The sequence below is a fragment of the Excalfactoria chinensis genome, chromosome 2, assembly GCF_039878825.1.
Source record: "Excalfactoria chinensis isolate bCotChi1 chromosome 2, bCotChi1.hap2, whole genome shotgun sequence".
Lineage (NCBI taxonomy): Eukaryota > Metazoa > Chordata > Aves > Galliformes > Phasianidae > Excalfactoria > Excalfactoria chinensis.
Genome location: NC_092826.1, coordinates 24552794 through 24570295, shown reverse-complemented (window position 1 = coordinate 24570295; position 17502 = coordinate 24552794). Strand labels below are relative to the sequence as shown.

Here is a 17502-nt window from a genome sequence, read left to right as displayed (position 1 = left end):
GATTCTGAAGTGCCATGTAGCTATCCAGAGTATTATTCTTGCTTCCTTGCTGGTTGCCATCAGCAGGGGATTTTCTATGTTGTTATGCTGTCTGTATCTCACTTATGTCCTTTTGGTTACATGAGAACTGGAACTGTAGTTCATACATAGCATAAATCACATTGCAAATCAAGTGGAGGCTTTTGCACAAGTGGTTCACTAGCTTTCAACAACTCATCTTCAAGTGACATTTCAGGAAAGAGGCAGTTTTTTTCTGTTTAATGCAGTGGAAGAGCTGGACTGTCATCTGATCTATGACCCAGATCCTAATTGAGCCACATTTGGCAATTGGGCTTTACAACAAATTATTAGTAGTAAATTAGTATGGCAGTCAGGTTCAGAAATGAGAGAAAATGTTAACAATTTCTGGATGATAACTTAAAATTTCATATTTTTTAATGTTAAAAGTTTTTTTGAACATTGACAGGCCTTATTTTGATTAGAGGAAAGGCCTCTGTTGTCAATCATTAATGCTCTGAAATTTGTGCATACCTAGTATGCTCTTCCATCTCGGTGGTAATTGACTTAGAAAACATTCTTTTTTATTTTCTTCTAAGTATAGATGCTTTTAACATAATATGATCAATGTCTTCCTTGTTCTTGAGTACTTAGACTTTAATTATTTTTTAAAAATATTTTTGTTATTATTGTGTTGTTTTTTTTTAAGTTGCATACTGGTAATGGCTGCCTCTCTTTCATCTGTGTTTCTGAACCTGTGGAAATATGTTATGCAGCAGCCCCTCAATATTAATATTTTATCAGTACTCAATAAGGAGGCTTAATTGTGACTAATGTACTCTGTCTGTAGACTACGTCACATCAAATTCTTCTTAGGTCCATTAGTTTAAGGCTTGAAGAGCTATGTATGTCAAGAGAATTAAAACAGTTTAGAATCACAGAAAAGCTGAAAAGATTAAAATTAAATATGTAGCAAAATTATAATGTTCCTCCAGTGGGGAAAAAAAATGAAGGCTGAAACTAAACTTCCCATGACTCAGCCCAGTTGTCTAGCCATACTTGGTTCTTTGGGGAATAAAGGAAGAGTTTATCTTTTCCTCCGCACCTTAAAACTTCAGAATAAATTGTAAAATACTTAAAACATCTTTCCTGTTTATCCATAATCAAAATTGTATAATGCTTATTAAGAATAAATAAATATTTGTTTAGTTGGAGATTTACTGAGTGGCTGGAGTAGCATTTTGAGAAGAAACAAACTCTAAATACCACAGAAGGAAAATAAAAAAGAGAGTGTAAAAAAATCAGTTTGACTTTATAGCTGAAAAAACTGTAGACCTTTATTTCAGTACAGTTTACCACTGAATTGCCCTGAATCTTCTTGTGAGGAGAGAGAGACGTTTTCTAAACGTCTTTATCCTTCTCTACTGCATTCTTACTATTATTACAGGACCTTACTGGCACTCCTCTATGTAATAGAAAGCAGTCAAAGAGTGATATATGATACTTTCAACCCTGTTACTGAGGATGTTGTTTCTGCAAGGCTTCTCACTGAATGTCTGCAGAAGGAACAAGACCTTATCTACACCTTTTGCACAAACCCCAGCATTTACCAACAACACAGACTGATGACATGATTTCTGCAGCTCAAAGTTTCCCACTATCCTTATTTTGTGACTGGTAATTAGTGTAGATGCAGCAGAGATCATGCAGAAATACAATTACGTTTTAATTATAATCTATGAATTAAACTTCATTATAAGCTCCCCAGAGCACTAAAGTGACCGCATTTGCCATATATTTCTAAAGGATGATTTTAAAATAAAAATAATTATTTATTAATACTGAATAGATTTATCCAGCATCCTATACAATATCATCCAATCTGTATACCAAAAAGTTCCTAATGTACCCCTTAAAAATACAAAACACATTTTAGAAATAAAAAATGTATACCAGTTTTATGAGAAGAGAGCAACTGACTACACTTTCTCTACTTAGTAGCTTTTTTACAAGGATGTGAAAGACCAGGAAGCCAACTGTGGATCCATTTCCAGTATCTTTTTATTGAGTTGTTTACTGGGCTTGTTAATATATAAATGAATCACATACAATAGTGCTGCAGTCCATGCAAATGTGAGACAGTATTTTCAATGGACTTGGCATTGTAATATTACTTCCATTCAGAATGTCCCTCATTTTTTACACTATTATGATGTGATCCATTTCTACCACTCTGTTCCTCATCCCCAGCAATAAGCATGTAACAGGTTTTTCAAGCCACCTGGGAAACAAATTAAAAAACAGCAAAATTAAGTGAATGGTGAGAAGAGGGAAGATGAACACTGTTCACATTTATGCATGTCAATGTAGTCAATAAGGAATTAACTGTTTTTCAGAACAACAAGCTTCCTCCAGGGGACATTTGACAATGATGCTGCAGGACATTATTTTTCTGTTAATGTTCTCAAACTTGATTCTCATCAAGCTACTACAACAAATTCTTTTAATTGTTCATCCTTCTGCAAACTAAATGGCACTTTGTAATCACTTTTCAAGACATGCTGGAGAAGCAAGTATACACAAAATGAAAACATGTTTCTATGAAGTTCCTGATGCAGTCTTTATTTTGAAATCCCAGTATTTATTTATTTATTTATCGTGATTATAACATTAATCACAAAGAAACAAGTGTTAAATTGTTACATATTTCTGCCAAAAGACAGTATATATTCTCTCTACATAGACAAAATGGAAAATGTTTGCAAATATTTACAAATCACTGCTATAAATGAGCAATTAAATATATATATCCTTTGTTCATAGCCAGTTCATGTAAGAATATTCAGTGCTGTTAAATAATGGTAACTTGAGGCCATACTTGAGTTTAATGAGTTTATTTTTTTTTTCTCAGTTAAAATAAGACAAGTCTACAAGAATCAGGTCTGCTTTCAGCTTGACTCAAGTTAATACAACTCTAAATGTGAATATGTAATTCATTTGGCCTAAGTTGTATATACCTAAGTATTGCTGTGTGCTAGTCTATATAGAAGAAAATCATCTCAGTTTTCGATAGCTTGTAAAATGAATGCTTTGGACTACTGAATGGTTGTATTCCTCTGCCTCTTACATAACCTAAGAAATGAGAAAAATCTTGCAAACATAAAGTACTTTCCTTTGTAATTAAAGGTGCAGGGTTTTTTTAAGTTGTTTTAGCTTTTGTTTTGTTTTTAACTTGCTGACTGATGCCTTAAAGCAAGAGATGGCCTCTTCTTTAGTTTTCCTTTCCTGTTCTCTTGTCTCTCTTTACTGCTACCTGTGAACAGATTATTTTCCTTTTAGTGAAATATATTGCCTCTTACAAAGGTGTCACTAATGTGTCTTTATAAGGCTACAAGCAGTGGGTGTAGCAGTACTCTCTCCTCAAGGATCAATCAGTGAAGCCGGATAAAGAGCCCAGTCTTTCCACCCTGCAGGCTGGACCATAAACATACCTCTGAGCACAGTTCCCTCACAAGGCATTTCCTGAGCCTATTGCTATTGCACTGCCTTTTCTAAGGTCCTTTAAATTCCAAAACTGAGGGATGTCTGATCGACTCACCTCCCCTTAGGGCAGCCCTAAAATCTGCTTTGCTTTATTGCTTTTCAATGCAATAATGAGCATGCCAGTGGAATAAAATGATTTTTCCAATTCTGCCAGCATTTTAGGTAGTCTCTTCCCTAAACCATAAATGATTGGAAAATCATTCATGTCAGCTACTTTACTAGACAAGAATTACAAAAGATGGATGACACATCAGATCGGGACTGGTAAGGCTGGTAAGGAATTTTTTCTCCTCCCAAAAAACACTTAAGAGAAGTAGAAGGAACATACTTCAGTAAGGTAATTATTGGATGCATTATTTTGTTATTGTTTGCTTTTCAAGCAAAGTAACTTCTAAAATCACAGACAATCCGTACTGTATTTTAAATGGAATTGCCCCAAAACTTCAAGTCTTAAGCCCAAATAAGTATTTTTCTCAATACTTCTGGTACATTTCTAAAATTTGTCATAGCATAGGGTTTCTTGGAAGATACTTTTAACCTCTCTTTTCTACATAATTTGTGCACAAAATCAGATTCTGCCCGCCTTACATGATTTTATAGTTGCAAAGCGCATGCAAAATTAATCTAATTTTACTGCATGTGAAAATGATCACACTTGGTCTTTTGTTACCGGAAACCATAAAATGAATGGGCCATTGCAGCGTGCTAACATTTTTGTTTTGCAATGAGGATAAGGGAATTTGGAGTAAAAATTTTCAACTGCGATATGTTTTTGTGAATTCTTGCCAGTTTGGATTAGGCCTCTCTAGTTTTACACTGATAGACTCTTGGCCTTTACTTTAGTTAACCCTGAAGCATTTTCGTTAGAATCACATGCCCAAATGTAGCCAGCAGTGGCAACTGACTACGTGCTATCAGAAAATACAGCAGAACAAGATGAAAATAAAAAAAGTCAAGGAGAAGCAGAAAGGCTTTTGCTCCCCATATGAAGGTAGAATGCTATTTGGGTATTCTGGTCACCCTACTTTGTGTGTCATAAAGTTTTTCCATTTCTATTTTAGTCTTCCTGAAACAGAAAAGTCAAGAGCAGTTCAGTACCAGTTACTTACTCAATCGTGTTCCTGTCCACTTTTCCTGTCATATTAATGCCATAGAACTGCTGCATGGCAGCTATAGCTGATTGCATGGTTTCTGCAGAGCGCAACACCGACATTCTGGGGTCAGTTGGTGGAAGGTAGCCATACTTTTGTAACCATACCTGCAATGACAAGTTCAGTGGCTATTAAATAGAAATTAGAGGTAAATAAAATGCTCCCCAGTAATTAGTTTTGTGTGTTATATAATGAAATTTCTAATTCATCAAGCATAAAATCTGTTAGTTTGTTGGAGGTATTTTTACAGAGAAGAAAGCTTTCATTTCTTCTCCTTTAATAAAGATTCTTTTCTTTCAAGACTTACAGTGTTTTGTACCCTGAAGTCAGCTCTCTTTATTACCTGAAACTACCTGCTTCAAATATTTTTAATGTATTTATTTATTTGAAGTTACAGCTTAAGTACCTATTCCTGGCTGTATGCACTTCAAAGAATTTTAAAGCAGGGAAAATATAAAACCTACAATATATGTCACATAGGGCACATAATAATATTCACCAACTATAATAAACCCAAAATAGCTCTCACACACTTACACTGCATTGTTATCTTCTCTTGAAGAGCACAAAAAAGAGAATGAGGAGAGATTCAGTTTTCTAGGAATGTAAAACTTGCATACTCATAAGCAAAACAAGTGGTTGGGAGACAGGGAAGCAGCAGAGTTTGCGCACACTTACAGGAATATCCCTGGTAAGAGGATCCTCCTCTTCAAATCAAGACAGATTTACTGCCAACTATTTATGCTCTTAATTGTGTAGACGTGAGAGGAAGAGGACATGGTCCAAATAACTGAAAGCATTATGGATTACAGCCAATATCTTAAGTACACCTGGAAAACTCTCAGAAATATGCTGTCCTCTTGAGGCAATGTTTCACAAATAAGTATCTGCAGTTATCCAAATGTTTTTAAGTATTCTAAAAATCTAGCCTATACAGAAGACAGTGTAAAGCTTCTGAGCTGATGAAAGTACTGATATGTCTTTGAAAATGTCTTAGCTTCCCATACAAGGATTGGAATATCTCACTGCAGTGAAAACCGCACATATTGCCACTTTATGAACTACATTTAGATTGTACTCCTTTCATATCACTCCCCAGAGTAACAAATCACCTGCTTGATTTTCCATAAGCTTGATTTTCCATTCTTAAAAATAATAATAATAATAATAATAATAAAAAACAGAAAGTCACCTCTCTCAAATGTGCCACATACCAGTTCACAGATCCAGAATCATTAAAAAACTGCATCTACCTACACTTTCTTTACAGAGCACAGTGAGCAATGTGTGCCTCATACACACATTTGACACACAGTCTGACACCAAACAGTGCACTTTTTAAGTTTAGGTGGAAGACACCAGTCCAGATAGCCATGTTTGGCACTCCCATTTTACACAGTTAAAAAGAATAAGCTTTCCACAGAAGTACCTCTAGTAGAGCAAGTGAATCAATTTATTGTAATGGTTAACTTTATTGTGCAGTGAAAACATATTATAGGTGAAAACTGTGAAGGATCAAACTAGCACTAGATATAGGGAAAATCTTCATGTTATGCATTCAGATATTTATGATTTTAAAAGCTTTACCTACCCAGCATGCAGTACATACAAAATCTCAAAAATGTCATGAGCTTCAGACATCAGAAGAATGAAATACAGACAGGATTAAGATTTAGTCTAACCACTCTTGCCTTCTCATTATCTCTACATACAAGATCCATTCAGAAATGAGACCAAAAGCATATTCAGTGGACAGGATGATGCCCTTATTTCCAATTAAACTGAATTGCTACAATCTGTATCTACATTCAACTTTGCATACACTTGACTTGTGCTTTTTTGCTTTGAGGATGAACTTGTGAACTTTAAGTTTGTATTATTTTGTGTCATCTTAGCTTATCTCTTGTTTGCCTGTAGGAAGTCTGCTTTTCCTTCCGTTACTGGAGGATGGCTCAGAAAGGACAGTTAGAGGTATAAGGCTGGCAAGAAGAGTTTGATAAGTAGAAACAAGACACTGGAAGCAACAGATCAGTTTGACAGAGAGTACTGATTTCAAGGTAACATGTAGATTTCCTTTGAATTAATATTTACAAAGAGTACATTTAAGACTGGGGTTATCTTGAGACTCATCAAGTCAGTGCAGAAAAGTCAAGAGGAAGAATGTCAGTGTGATATTAAACCATATGATGAGTTAGGGAAGAAAAATAATTCTGAGAAGCATATCACTGCTGCCTATACCAGTGCCGCCTTCTCAGCATGAGTTTGGTATACAGACACTCAGCAGGCTATCCATGATGTTCTATTTGAGTGATAAAGGCACAGAAAATTGCTTGGTAGGCTTGAGAGGCCTCTCACCACTCAAAAACATCTTCACTGCTGCAAACCTGAAGGAGACAGGGATATGGGCTTATAGGTTAGCAAATTTACCAGTAGAAAAAGCTTTGGATATCTAAATTAGAAAAGTGCTAAGGAGAGTGAGAGATGAAAGAGCTTGAGGGAGTATTGCTTATGGCAGAAAGGGATTAGACTGAACAAAGTGCAATTAAGTATAGTGCTGCTGCAGACACAGGGAAAAACAGAAAGAAAAACAGCAAGAAAGGACAGTATAGCCTATTCCCTTCTTATAGTGCAGGATGACTCCCTAACACTGAATAAAAGAAGCAGAACACCTCTGTATTCAAAATAGCAAATAGAAGTCTAAATATTTGAATGTTGGAGGACAGTCTGAAAGTAAGTTCATTTTTCTGAAAATTCAGATAAATTGGACTCCAAACTCTAGTAATTGGTAAATGCTTGGAGAGCAAGTCCTGATACTTTTAAAAGCTACTAGTGCTCTGTATTATCATGCATCATTAAATGAAACAAGTGACAACGAACTTCATTCCTATGTTATTCTTCAGATTCTCCAGACATCTGCTACCAGATTTTGAAGGACCTCAGCTCAGTCTGCCAGATAACTGAAATATGCCTCTAAGAATTGTGCGCAGTACAAATGGTGGGAACTATGAACGAGAAACTTAATTGTAAGTCCAAAATATAGAAATGGAGAAAATGAAAAAGAGGAGGAAAATGAGGCAGCCAAAGTAGGAGAATAAGTTAAAACAATTTTCTCACATCCTTGTAATTTTGAGGCAACCTATTTAAGAAATTATGGCCACAAGAATTTCTCACTCCCTCACTAATGCGATTAAATGTCTCCCTGCATTAACGCACTTCAGTAATGATAGCACAGTGCCAGCTATTCATCTGTCACTCTGAGAAACTAAACTGTCTTGGTAAAAGAAAGTAGTGAAGTATATCCATCTAACATAGGTGTTATAAGGAAATTATTTACTCAAAGGATGATGAGGCAATGGAAAAGGTTGCCCAGAGAACCTGTGGATAAACTATCAAGGCCAAGTTGGATGGGGACCCTGGACATTCTGAGCTAGTGGGTGGCAACAATGCCCATGGCACCGAGTTGAAACTGGATGATCTTTAAGGTCCCTTCCAACCCAAACCATACTGTAATTCTGGTAACATAGAATCCAGGATGCCAATGGAGACACTTTACACAGACTCTGGAATCAGTGTTAAATCCCATTCCTTTATACAATTTAGAAAGATTAAATACTGCTATTTCGAGTAGAGCTTTTGGGAAAGACTTTTCTGCCCTGCAGCAATCTGACAGCCAAGTAACCTCCCTCTTACAGTAAGCACAGAAAAACATAGCTGCAAGACAACAGCTCTATCACTTCCCTCTTTATTTTAGCGCTTTTCCATCCTACCGCTGTGAGGTTTGCCTCAGAGTTGAACCTCCACTGTTGTAATTTAAGCCTGTAGCTTCTCATTTTACCTGCTACTGGTGAAGTGAACTGAATATTCTTTTCCCCTCTGCAGCAGCCTTTTATGTGTTTGAACTCTTATGTGAGTCACTCCACTCTTATTAAAATAAAGATAACCTATTTGTTTAATCTCAGAGACTTTTCATTATTCACACTAACCTGTAGGAAATTAGAAACTAAAATCTCTCCTTACTAAACATCTGCTTGCCCTAGATTTGTATGTTAGTTCCCATGGGTGGCCTATTAACAAATACTGGAATTTAAATGAACAATGTTGGGTTCAGAAGGACCCAAATACTCAAACATATTGTTTTGGATGGATCTATATTAGTCTAAAACTACTTTTTTTTTTTTTTTTTTTTTTTTTTCTTCTTCTCACTTCTTGAAACTCAAGCTTATGTCTCATTTTTTTATTATTATTATTTTAGACATCTTAAAATGAAAAAGCCATGCTCTTCACCATGATCTTTTTCACCAGAAACAATCCATCACACAATTTCAGCTTCTTATTTCAGAACTTATGGAAAACAAAATGAAGCAAAACACATAGGTGAGGAAATCTAGAGAGATGCTAGGAGTTTGTAGGAGATCTGCACATTCTGAAGCAGTCTACAGAACCCATGTGTTCAGCACGTGTTGTTTAACCCTCCCGATGTCATTGACAATATGCTTAGACTACTTTGTTTGTTGCTGTGTATATTTCCTGCCGTGACAGAATGATCGTTTTTACATTCATTTGAATCTGATGTGATTGCACCATCTGATGACAGAATAGATATATTTTTGTCACTTGTCTGTATGCTTGGTTCCTCTAAAAAATAAAGTATGGGTTAATTTAAAGCATATGAAATACATCCATGAATTTCAGCCATTCAGGTCTTTGCAGTTTGGGGGAAAGGAGTGTTCTTTAAAACAGTATGTTGCCAATAAATTGTTAACGAGAATAAAGAGATTGCATATATAATAATTAAAGATGAAGTAAGACTATTATGATGGTAACCAGAGTATTTAAGAACTCAGTAATTTCTAAGATAGAAGAGAATTTATCAATGAATCATTAGTGTTACTGAGTGACAGTGCATAATATAAACAACAGTACAGTTATGTACTATAAACCTGAAAGTTTTGTAAATCAAACAAACTAAAAAAGCATAGATCAAAACAATTTCATAAACACCTTCAGTAGTGCAGTTGCATATCATTATTATTCATGCATTCCTGTTCCTTTCTCACATTTTATCATAAAAAACAAATTGCTATGGGTATTGAGTAAAACTGTGAGGTTTCATAATTACAAAATTTTTTGACTTCTGTTTTTTTTAAGGTGTTTCTACCAAAGATGCTATAAGTGAAATTATTTAAAATGCCTGCATAACTCAGTCTGTAGTGTCAAAAAATACACATTTAGGAATCTAAATCTTATTGCACACCATGGAATTAAAGTTTAAGTGCTGATGTCACCTTGTAAAGAGCTTGAAGGCTGTGATATGGGTAAATAAGCTAACTCTAGAATTAGAATTTGTAGATCCAGATTAGTTCTCCACATGGGCCAATTTATTACATACTCTGCTAATCTGCAATTTCCAAAGTTAATATCTGTATCAGATTTTGCATCTCATCTTATTGTTGCTACAGTGATATTACTTGAAACACCATTATGATACTCATAAACTACTGTGAAACTGATGCCATATATTAGTATCTGAAGAATAATTCATCAATGTCATTTTTTTCATTTCCACCACGCTTACCTCCTAGTGATGTAGTACTGCTGCAATTTTTTAACAGTTAATAGTATGTCTAAGTTACAGGCCTAATTTCTGCAGCTAATACTGAATTTTCAGTGCCAACTAGATAGGTAAAGAGCCAGATATAGCCTGATGTACATAAGTACTTGCACAGAAGAATAAAGGGAATTTTCTGCTGTTCTTCTCTACTTCTTAATTCTGTATCCACAAGTTCTTTATCGATGGCATTTCCTCTTTTTAACAGCAGAAATCAATGTGTTTTTACAGAATATACAGAAAATTGTGTACACAGTGTATATTGTATGTATTTATCTGGTGAGAAAAATTCCTATGTAATTCCTCCTTAAAGCAAAAAGAAACATACTGACCAGCAGAATCTAACTTAGTCTACAGAAAAGACTAACAAGATAAATTATAGAACAGAACAGTTGAGTCATTAAGTTTGGAGAAGACCTCTAAGATCATCTAGTCCAACCATCAACTCACCACCATGTCCACTAAACTGTGGTCTTCAGTTCTATATCTACACGTTTCCTGAACACCTTCAGGGACAGTCATTCCAGCACACACCTGGGCAGCCTGTTCCAACGCATTACCACTCTTCTGGAGAAGACATTTTTCCTAATATCCAACCTGAAACTCCCCTGGCAAAACTTGAGGCCATTCTCACTTGTCCTGTCACTGTTACCTAGGAGAAGAGGCCAACCCTCACCATACCACAACCTCCTTTCAGGCTGTTGTAGGGAGCAGTAATTTCTCCCTTGAGCCTCCTTCAGACAAAGCAATCACAGCTTCCTCATTTGTTTCCTGTAAGACTTGGGCTCCCAAACCCTCTCCAGCTTCACTGCCCTTTTCTGGACATGCTCCAGGGCCTTGATGCCTTTCTTGCAGTGAGGAGCCCAAAACCGAACACTCAAGGTACAATACTACTACCAAGTATGGAGGGATGATCAACTCCTGGTCCTGCTAGCCACAGTATTTCTACACAACCTAAGCCAGGACACCATTGGCCTTGGTCACCTGGGCACACAGCAGGCTCTGCTGTTGTTCCAACCCTCACTATTAGCCCTGCGTCTTCTCCAATCCTTCCAATGGACCCTGTGGTTGCTGTAACCCTCCTGATGAGCCCTGTGGTTGCCCTGACCCTCGTAATAAGTTATATGGTCACTCCAGTTTCTGTGATGGGCCCTGTGGTACAACCAGAGAGCCAATCAGTGATTGCATCAGCTGTGGCAACAACTGTCTTCTTGGCAAAGAAAAGATAAAGTACATGCATTTAACTTTTAGTTTTCATATGACCTAGCTCTTCCTAATGTAGAAATGTGCCCATTTCTTTTGTTCTGCACTGACATGACAAACTCAAAAAAAACAATTCACATATTATTTTGTCATGATCTCAGATCCGTTACTTTATACAATTTAACATGGATTAAAAGATTTGTAATACGGTCTTAAACAGAAGAAGTCCACAGTATATGCATACGTTGCAGACCACACTATAGTAAATACTTAGCTGTAGTCCTAAAAGCAGCAGAGTTGAGCTCACAGTGAGCCAGAGGACAAATTAGGCTTCACTGACTTCACTGTTGCTGCAGCTACATTAAATCTACATTAAATTTTAGTTAAGGAATTTCCAGTTTTAGTATGCTTATTTTTATGGTTTTGCCTGCGTTCTTTCTACAAAACGGACAGGAAACTAAACATCTATATTACGTAAGTCTTAATAAGAAGCCAGATTTGCCAGTACATGTTCACGTATATCTCACTGTATATGAAATGATGAGAGGGATTAGAGTGTGGAATTTCCCTATGAAGTACATAGTGAATGGTAATTCCACTGCAAGTCAAGGCTGCAAAAGGTCTGCCTGGCTAATAAACTTAAAACAAAGAAGTGGTGCAAGTAAAAGGGCAAAACATATTCAAAAATGATGTTTTTCCCTAATATTTATGATCGTTATTATTTATTTTATATGTGCTAAATCTTTTGCTTTACTGTCATGGTTGTGCATGGAAAAAAAAAAAAAAAAACACGTACCTTGAGAGAACTGGAATGAAAGAGGTAACCATTAAGTAGTAGAGGTAGGACCTGCATGTAATGCTGTGATTGAGAGACTCTGAAGTACACTTGGAATAGGGGTCAGATATCACTCATATCCAAAAGCAGGAGTTACATTCTTTATTCACTGCTGAGTGTCTGTACAGGGAGGGCGTCAGAGTTACAACAGATTATGACACAAATTTTTGACCTGGAAAAGAAAACTCTTTGTACCTTGATCATTACTCATAATAGTATATACATTTTTATTGCTGACTGCAGAATATAAACTTACTCATTAGTTTCTCAGGGAAATTTTCTCAAGTCACTAATAGAAATCTCTGGAGAAGACTGGCACGGACCCAAAGCAGTGGAAACACTCCCATAAATAAAACTAACAGCTCTACTAGATGTAAACACTCCCTCATACAGTATATGTCTGGAAACACCAGAATTTCTATAGCTTCTTTGAAAACATGAAATACTCTGCAGTGCTAAGGATGTTGTGTTGAATAATCTGGCTGGGTAATTCATGACTGTTTCAGAGAAAAGTCTGAAGCTTCAGGGGCCAAGAAGATGATGAAGGGGCTGAAGCACATCTCTTATGAGGAAAGGCTGAGGTAGCTGGGATATCTGGTATAGAGGACGTTCAGAGAGAACCTCAATAATGTCTATAAAAACCTAAAGGGAAGGTGCAAAGAGGACAGCATTGCCCAGTGCTGGGAAAAGAGGCTATGGTCACAAAGTGAAACACTGGAGGTTCCAGGAATCACTTTTTTAATGTATAAGTGTGAAGAGATTGAGGAGCCTAGCCTACCACCTTGGAAATATTAAAAATAATCTGGACACAGTTCTGGGTACACTTCTCTAGGTGGCCCTACTTGAGCAGGGGTTGGACCAGATGGCTCCAGAGGTCACTGGACTTCAGGCATTCTGCAGTTCTGCAATTTTTAGCTGAAGAATCCTGAAAACTTGCAGAATCCTGTTCTTACTGGCTGAAATGATGGAAAAATCTCTGAGGGATCAGAAATCCATATAGTAATTATTAGCATTTTTACGGTTTTTTGTTTGTTTGCTTCTTTTTTCCCCCACCTTCCCCCTGAGATCTGCTGTAGTAACTAAAATTATTCTGGACTCCTCATATGACCACAGAGAAATATGATAAATTATTTTACTGTGTATAGTACTCCTCATTTGAAGCAAATGTATACTTTTGGTCACAGGACTGAGTATATAGGCGCAAGCACAAATCTGTCCTCAGGCTGATTCAAAGCAGCAGTTCTAACAGACACCGATCAAGTGACTGTAACACAAATTTTTTCTATGCCTTCTATGCCCATAAGGCACACAGACTACTCCTAACATGAGGAAAAAAAAAAGGATCAATACTAATCCTAATCAGTAGTGTTCATGCTGTAGCAAGTAGATAGTTTGCTACAAGAAGCAAGAGATTCCTATGGTGCTACTCTGAACAAACTAAGAATGAGAGTCAATTTCCTCATCTGAAAGAGATTCTCTCTATATTAATGTGAAATGAAGAAATAACCTACAGGAAGGAGAAAATGAAAGGTCACGTGAAAAGGTGGATGATACCTAGTATAGAAGAAACACACGCAAATGCTGTAGGAGGGCTGCTCCAAAAGTAAAGCCTCCTATTTTATTACCTTAGCCCACCATGCCGGAGGTAAATGGTGGTATGGAAGTAGAGGCTGAACCCTTCTACCAATATTCTATTACATGTTGTTACCATGTGATGGATGGCAGCAGAAGTAGTCTGCCAGAATGGCATCTGACATGGAAGCATGTATAAAGCAAAGGTGTAGAACTGAATTTCTCCATTGGAATAAAATGGTACCCATTGACATACACTGATCTCACTGAACATTTATGGAGACTGAACGGTGGATGTATAGTACAGTGAGGTGGTGGATAGTGCATTTCAGCAGTGGTGGTGCAGATATTTATGTGTGGAGCTGTATAGAAGGCTTTTTTTCATCACTGCTGAAAGTGCATAGCTAGTGGCAATGACTATGTTGAAAAATAATGTCTTGTAGCTGAGAACTTTATCAAATAGTGTTATTGTGCTCTTTATATCTGCTGTAGTTTCCATGGAAATAAATAGGAAGCATTAATTTTGAAGTAACCCAAATATGTACAATGGATGCTGAGTCATTTAATCTGTTGTGGTTTAACCTGGCAGGTAACTGACAACCTCACAGTTGTTCGTTCAGCCCCCCCTTCCCAGTGTGATGGAGGTGAGAACTGGGGATAAAAACAACAAAGTAGAACTTGTGGGTTGAGATAAAACTAAGACAGAGAAAAGGGAAAGGATAATAGTTATGACTACATATATATAGAGACATTTATATATGATCACTCATCTAAAAGATAAGTGAGAAATTGCTCACCACCCCCCAATGTCCAACTCACCCCCTGCACAGCAGAAGAGATAGAGATGAAATCCCACCCCCTTCAAAACTCCTTCATCATGATGTTGTATGATATGGAATATCCCTTTGGCCACTGTAAATCAGCCGCCCTAATTCAGTTCCCCCCCAGCGCCTTGGGCTTTTTGCTGAAAACGGCCTTGGCTCGGTACAACACTGCTTAGCAGCAACTATAAACATCAGTGTGTTACCAGCACTGTTTTTCTCCTAGAACTGAGAACACAGCAACATACCAGACACTGAAGAAAACTCCATCCCAACTGAAACTAAAATATAGTCTTTTAAAAAAGACAAAGTAGAAAGAAGGAGTGATTCTTAGTTGTCATCCACAGTTGCTGGAAAAAAAAAAAAAAAGTTGGGGGAAGGGGGAGAAGTCTTAAAGATAACAACTTATCTAGCAGAGTACTCTAAGTTTAGGAGGTGAAAGTCTTCATATTCAAAGATGAAAAAAAAGTCCCAGGAATATAATTCTCCATAAAGCTCTTTTTCTACGTTATCTGTTTTATAGCAGATTTTATTTGTGAATCTCAAACAAAAGAAGCACTTGGTTGCAACTTTGCTACTTTTTGTTTGCCTGACAGCTAAGCAATCTATTTTCTAGAATACATTTTGTAAGAATTGTACTCTACTCTGAAAACCATCAGAGAGGATTTTTGTGGTATGGAGACTGTCCACTGGATCCTATAGTCTCCTGTCATAGTATCATAGTATCGTGCGAGTTGGAAGGGACCTTAGAGATCATCGAGTCCAACTCCCGGGTTTTGAGCCCTCTGTGTAGCGAAGTGGCACTTCTACCCCTGCGCCACAGGGGGGATTCGAACCCGGGCCCTCCAGTGCTGCAGGCAGCAGCTTAAACCACTGCGCCACTGGGGGCACACGATACCATATGTCCATATGAATCTTTATATTTGTCCCTCCCCACCTTTTCTCTCTTTTTTTGCCTCTTTCTTCTCTGAGAGGTTCACACCTGGAACATCCTTGATCTTTTCTAAATTGTCTTCTTTCTCTTTTTTTTACTGATTTCTAAGGCTTGTTATTTGTAACTGCTTGGTTCATTCAGATACCTAGGTCCAGAACACCATGGGACAGACTAAAGTGAGTAGCATATATCAGATGATGAGTCTGGAATGAGTCAGAACAGTCCTGGCTGAGCCACAAGCCTGTTATGTGTTCCTGGGTAAGTCACTTGAATTTCTTGGCAGCAAAATTAAGTAAAAGTAATGCTTTCAAACGTCTTTTTTCATCACAGCACTGCAAGAATCCAGACAGGGCTTGAAACACATAAAATTCTATCTAAATGCAACTGTCAATTTGTAATGTCTCAAGGACGGCAAGAGTTCAAAGTGACTCTCTCATGACACTCCTGAAGATTACACAAAGTTGAAGAATAAACCCCACCTTGTCATCGGTTTGGTATTAGCATCTTTGATCCCTATATCTTTGCACTAACTCACCTGCAAGCTGATTATTTTAGACTAATCCATCTATGTATTCTGGCATTATTTAGACTGTGCTTATCATCACACTATTTTAGTGTAGCTATTTCTTCCATTTCAGTATTTTTAAAAGTAAGCAGGGAACTAAATACCAGTCAAAGAAACAGTGTGCTGCATAGCTCCTACAGATTAGTAACTGCCTGTATTTTTGTTATTCCTGTTTTAGATTCCACAAGATGAGAGAAAAGCCCTCACATATATAATCACCAACAAAGGAAATGCATTTCATGATTTCTGTACAGGCAACAAACACTCAAATTGTTGGAAATGATCAGAGACCATTTTATGCCCTGTGAATATCACTACAGTCAGTCACATACTTCCAAAGAGACATCTGCATCATTATGATTCAACAGGGATTTTTTTTCCTTATAGCCTTTAAATCATTATCAACATTACCTAACAAATAAAAACTTTATACTATTATAAGAGAAAAATGAAAAATCATCATTATTTGGCTTATCTTCAAGTTTGCAGCTATAGGTTATATAATTTTATATGCATGCATATAAATATATACACATGAGGAAATCAGGTAAAAATGCTTGGAGGCCTGCAAGAATGAAGAAGGAGATCCTAGACAAACTCAAGCACAAAAAAGGTTACAAAGGGTGGAAGCAAATACAAGTATTCAGTGAGGAATATAGAGAAATTATCTCAGCCTCCAGGGTTTAGATTAGGAGAGCTAAAGCCCTCATTCTGGCCATGGATGTGAAGAGCAACAAGAAAAGCTTCAATAAAAATGTTGGTGATAAAAGGAATATTAGGGAAAATGTGAACCCGTTCCAGAAGGAAACAGGAGACCTGGTTACCTGGTTATATGATGAAGGCTGAGGTACTCAATAACCTTTTTGCTCCAGTGTTCACTAGCAATTTCACTAGCCACACCACTCAAGTTGCAGAAGCCAAAGGCAAGGACAGGGAGAATGAAAAGCCACACACTGCAGGAGAACAGTAGCTTTGAGACCATCTAAGGAACCTGGAGGTGCACAAGTCCATGGAATCTGATAAGGCACACCTGTGGGTCCTGGGTGAACTAGCAGATGAAGTTGTTAAGCCACAACCCATTATATTTAAGAAGTTGTGGCAACCTGGTGGAGTTCCCAGTGACTGAGAAAGGGAAAACATAGCTGTTATTTTTAAAAACTTTAAGAAGGAAAGCAGGACAGTCAGTTTCACCTCTGTGCTTAGTAAGATCATGTAGCAGTTCCTTCTGGAAATTATGCAACTGATGTCATCTACCTGAACTTGTGCAAAGCAT

The 17502-nt window shown here is 37.1% G+C and overlaps 1 protein-coding gene across 2 annotated transcripts in view; it reads right to left on the bottom strand.

Annotated features, from left to right (window-relative positions):
* MMP16 (matrix metallopeptidase 16) overlaps window positions 1-17502 on the bottom strand; it is a 163647-nt gene that overhangs the window by 75203 nt on the left and 70942 nt on the right. Inside the window, exon 2 of one of the 2 annotated variants that reach the window (XM_072330184.1) lies at window positions 4650-4798. The exons of the other annotated variant lie outside the window; for it this stretch is intronic. Coding sequence (XP_072186285.1) covers window positions 4650-4798 — 149 coding nt within the window. The remainder of the gene's footprint in view (window positions 1-4649; window positions 4799-17502) is intronic. 2 annotated transcript variants of the gene reach the window in all.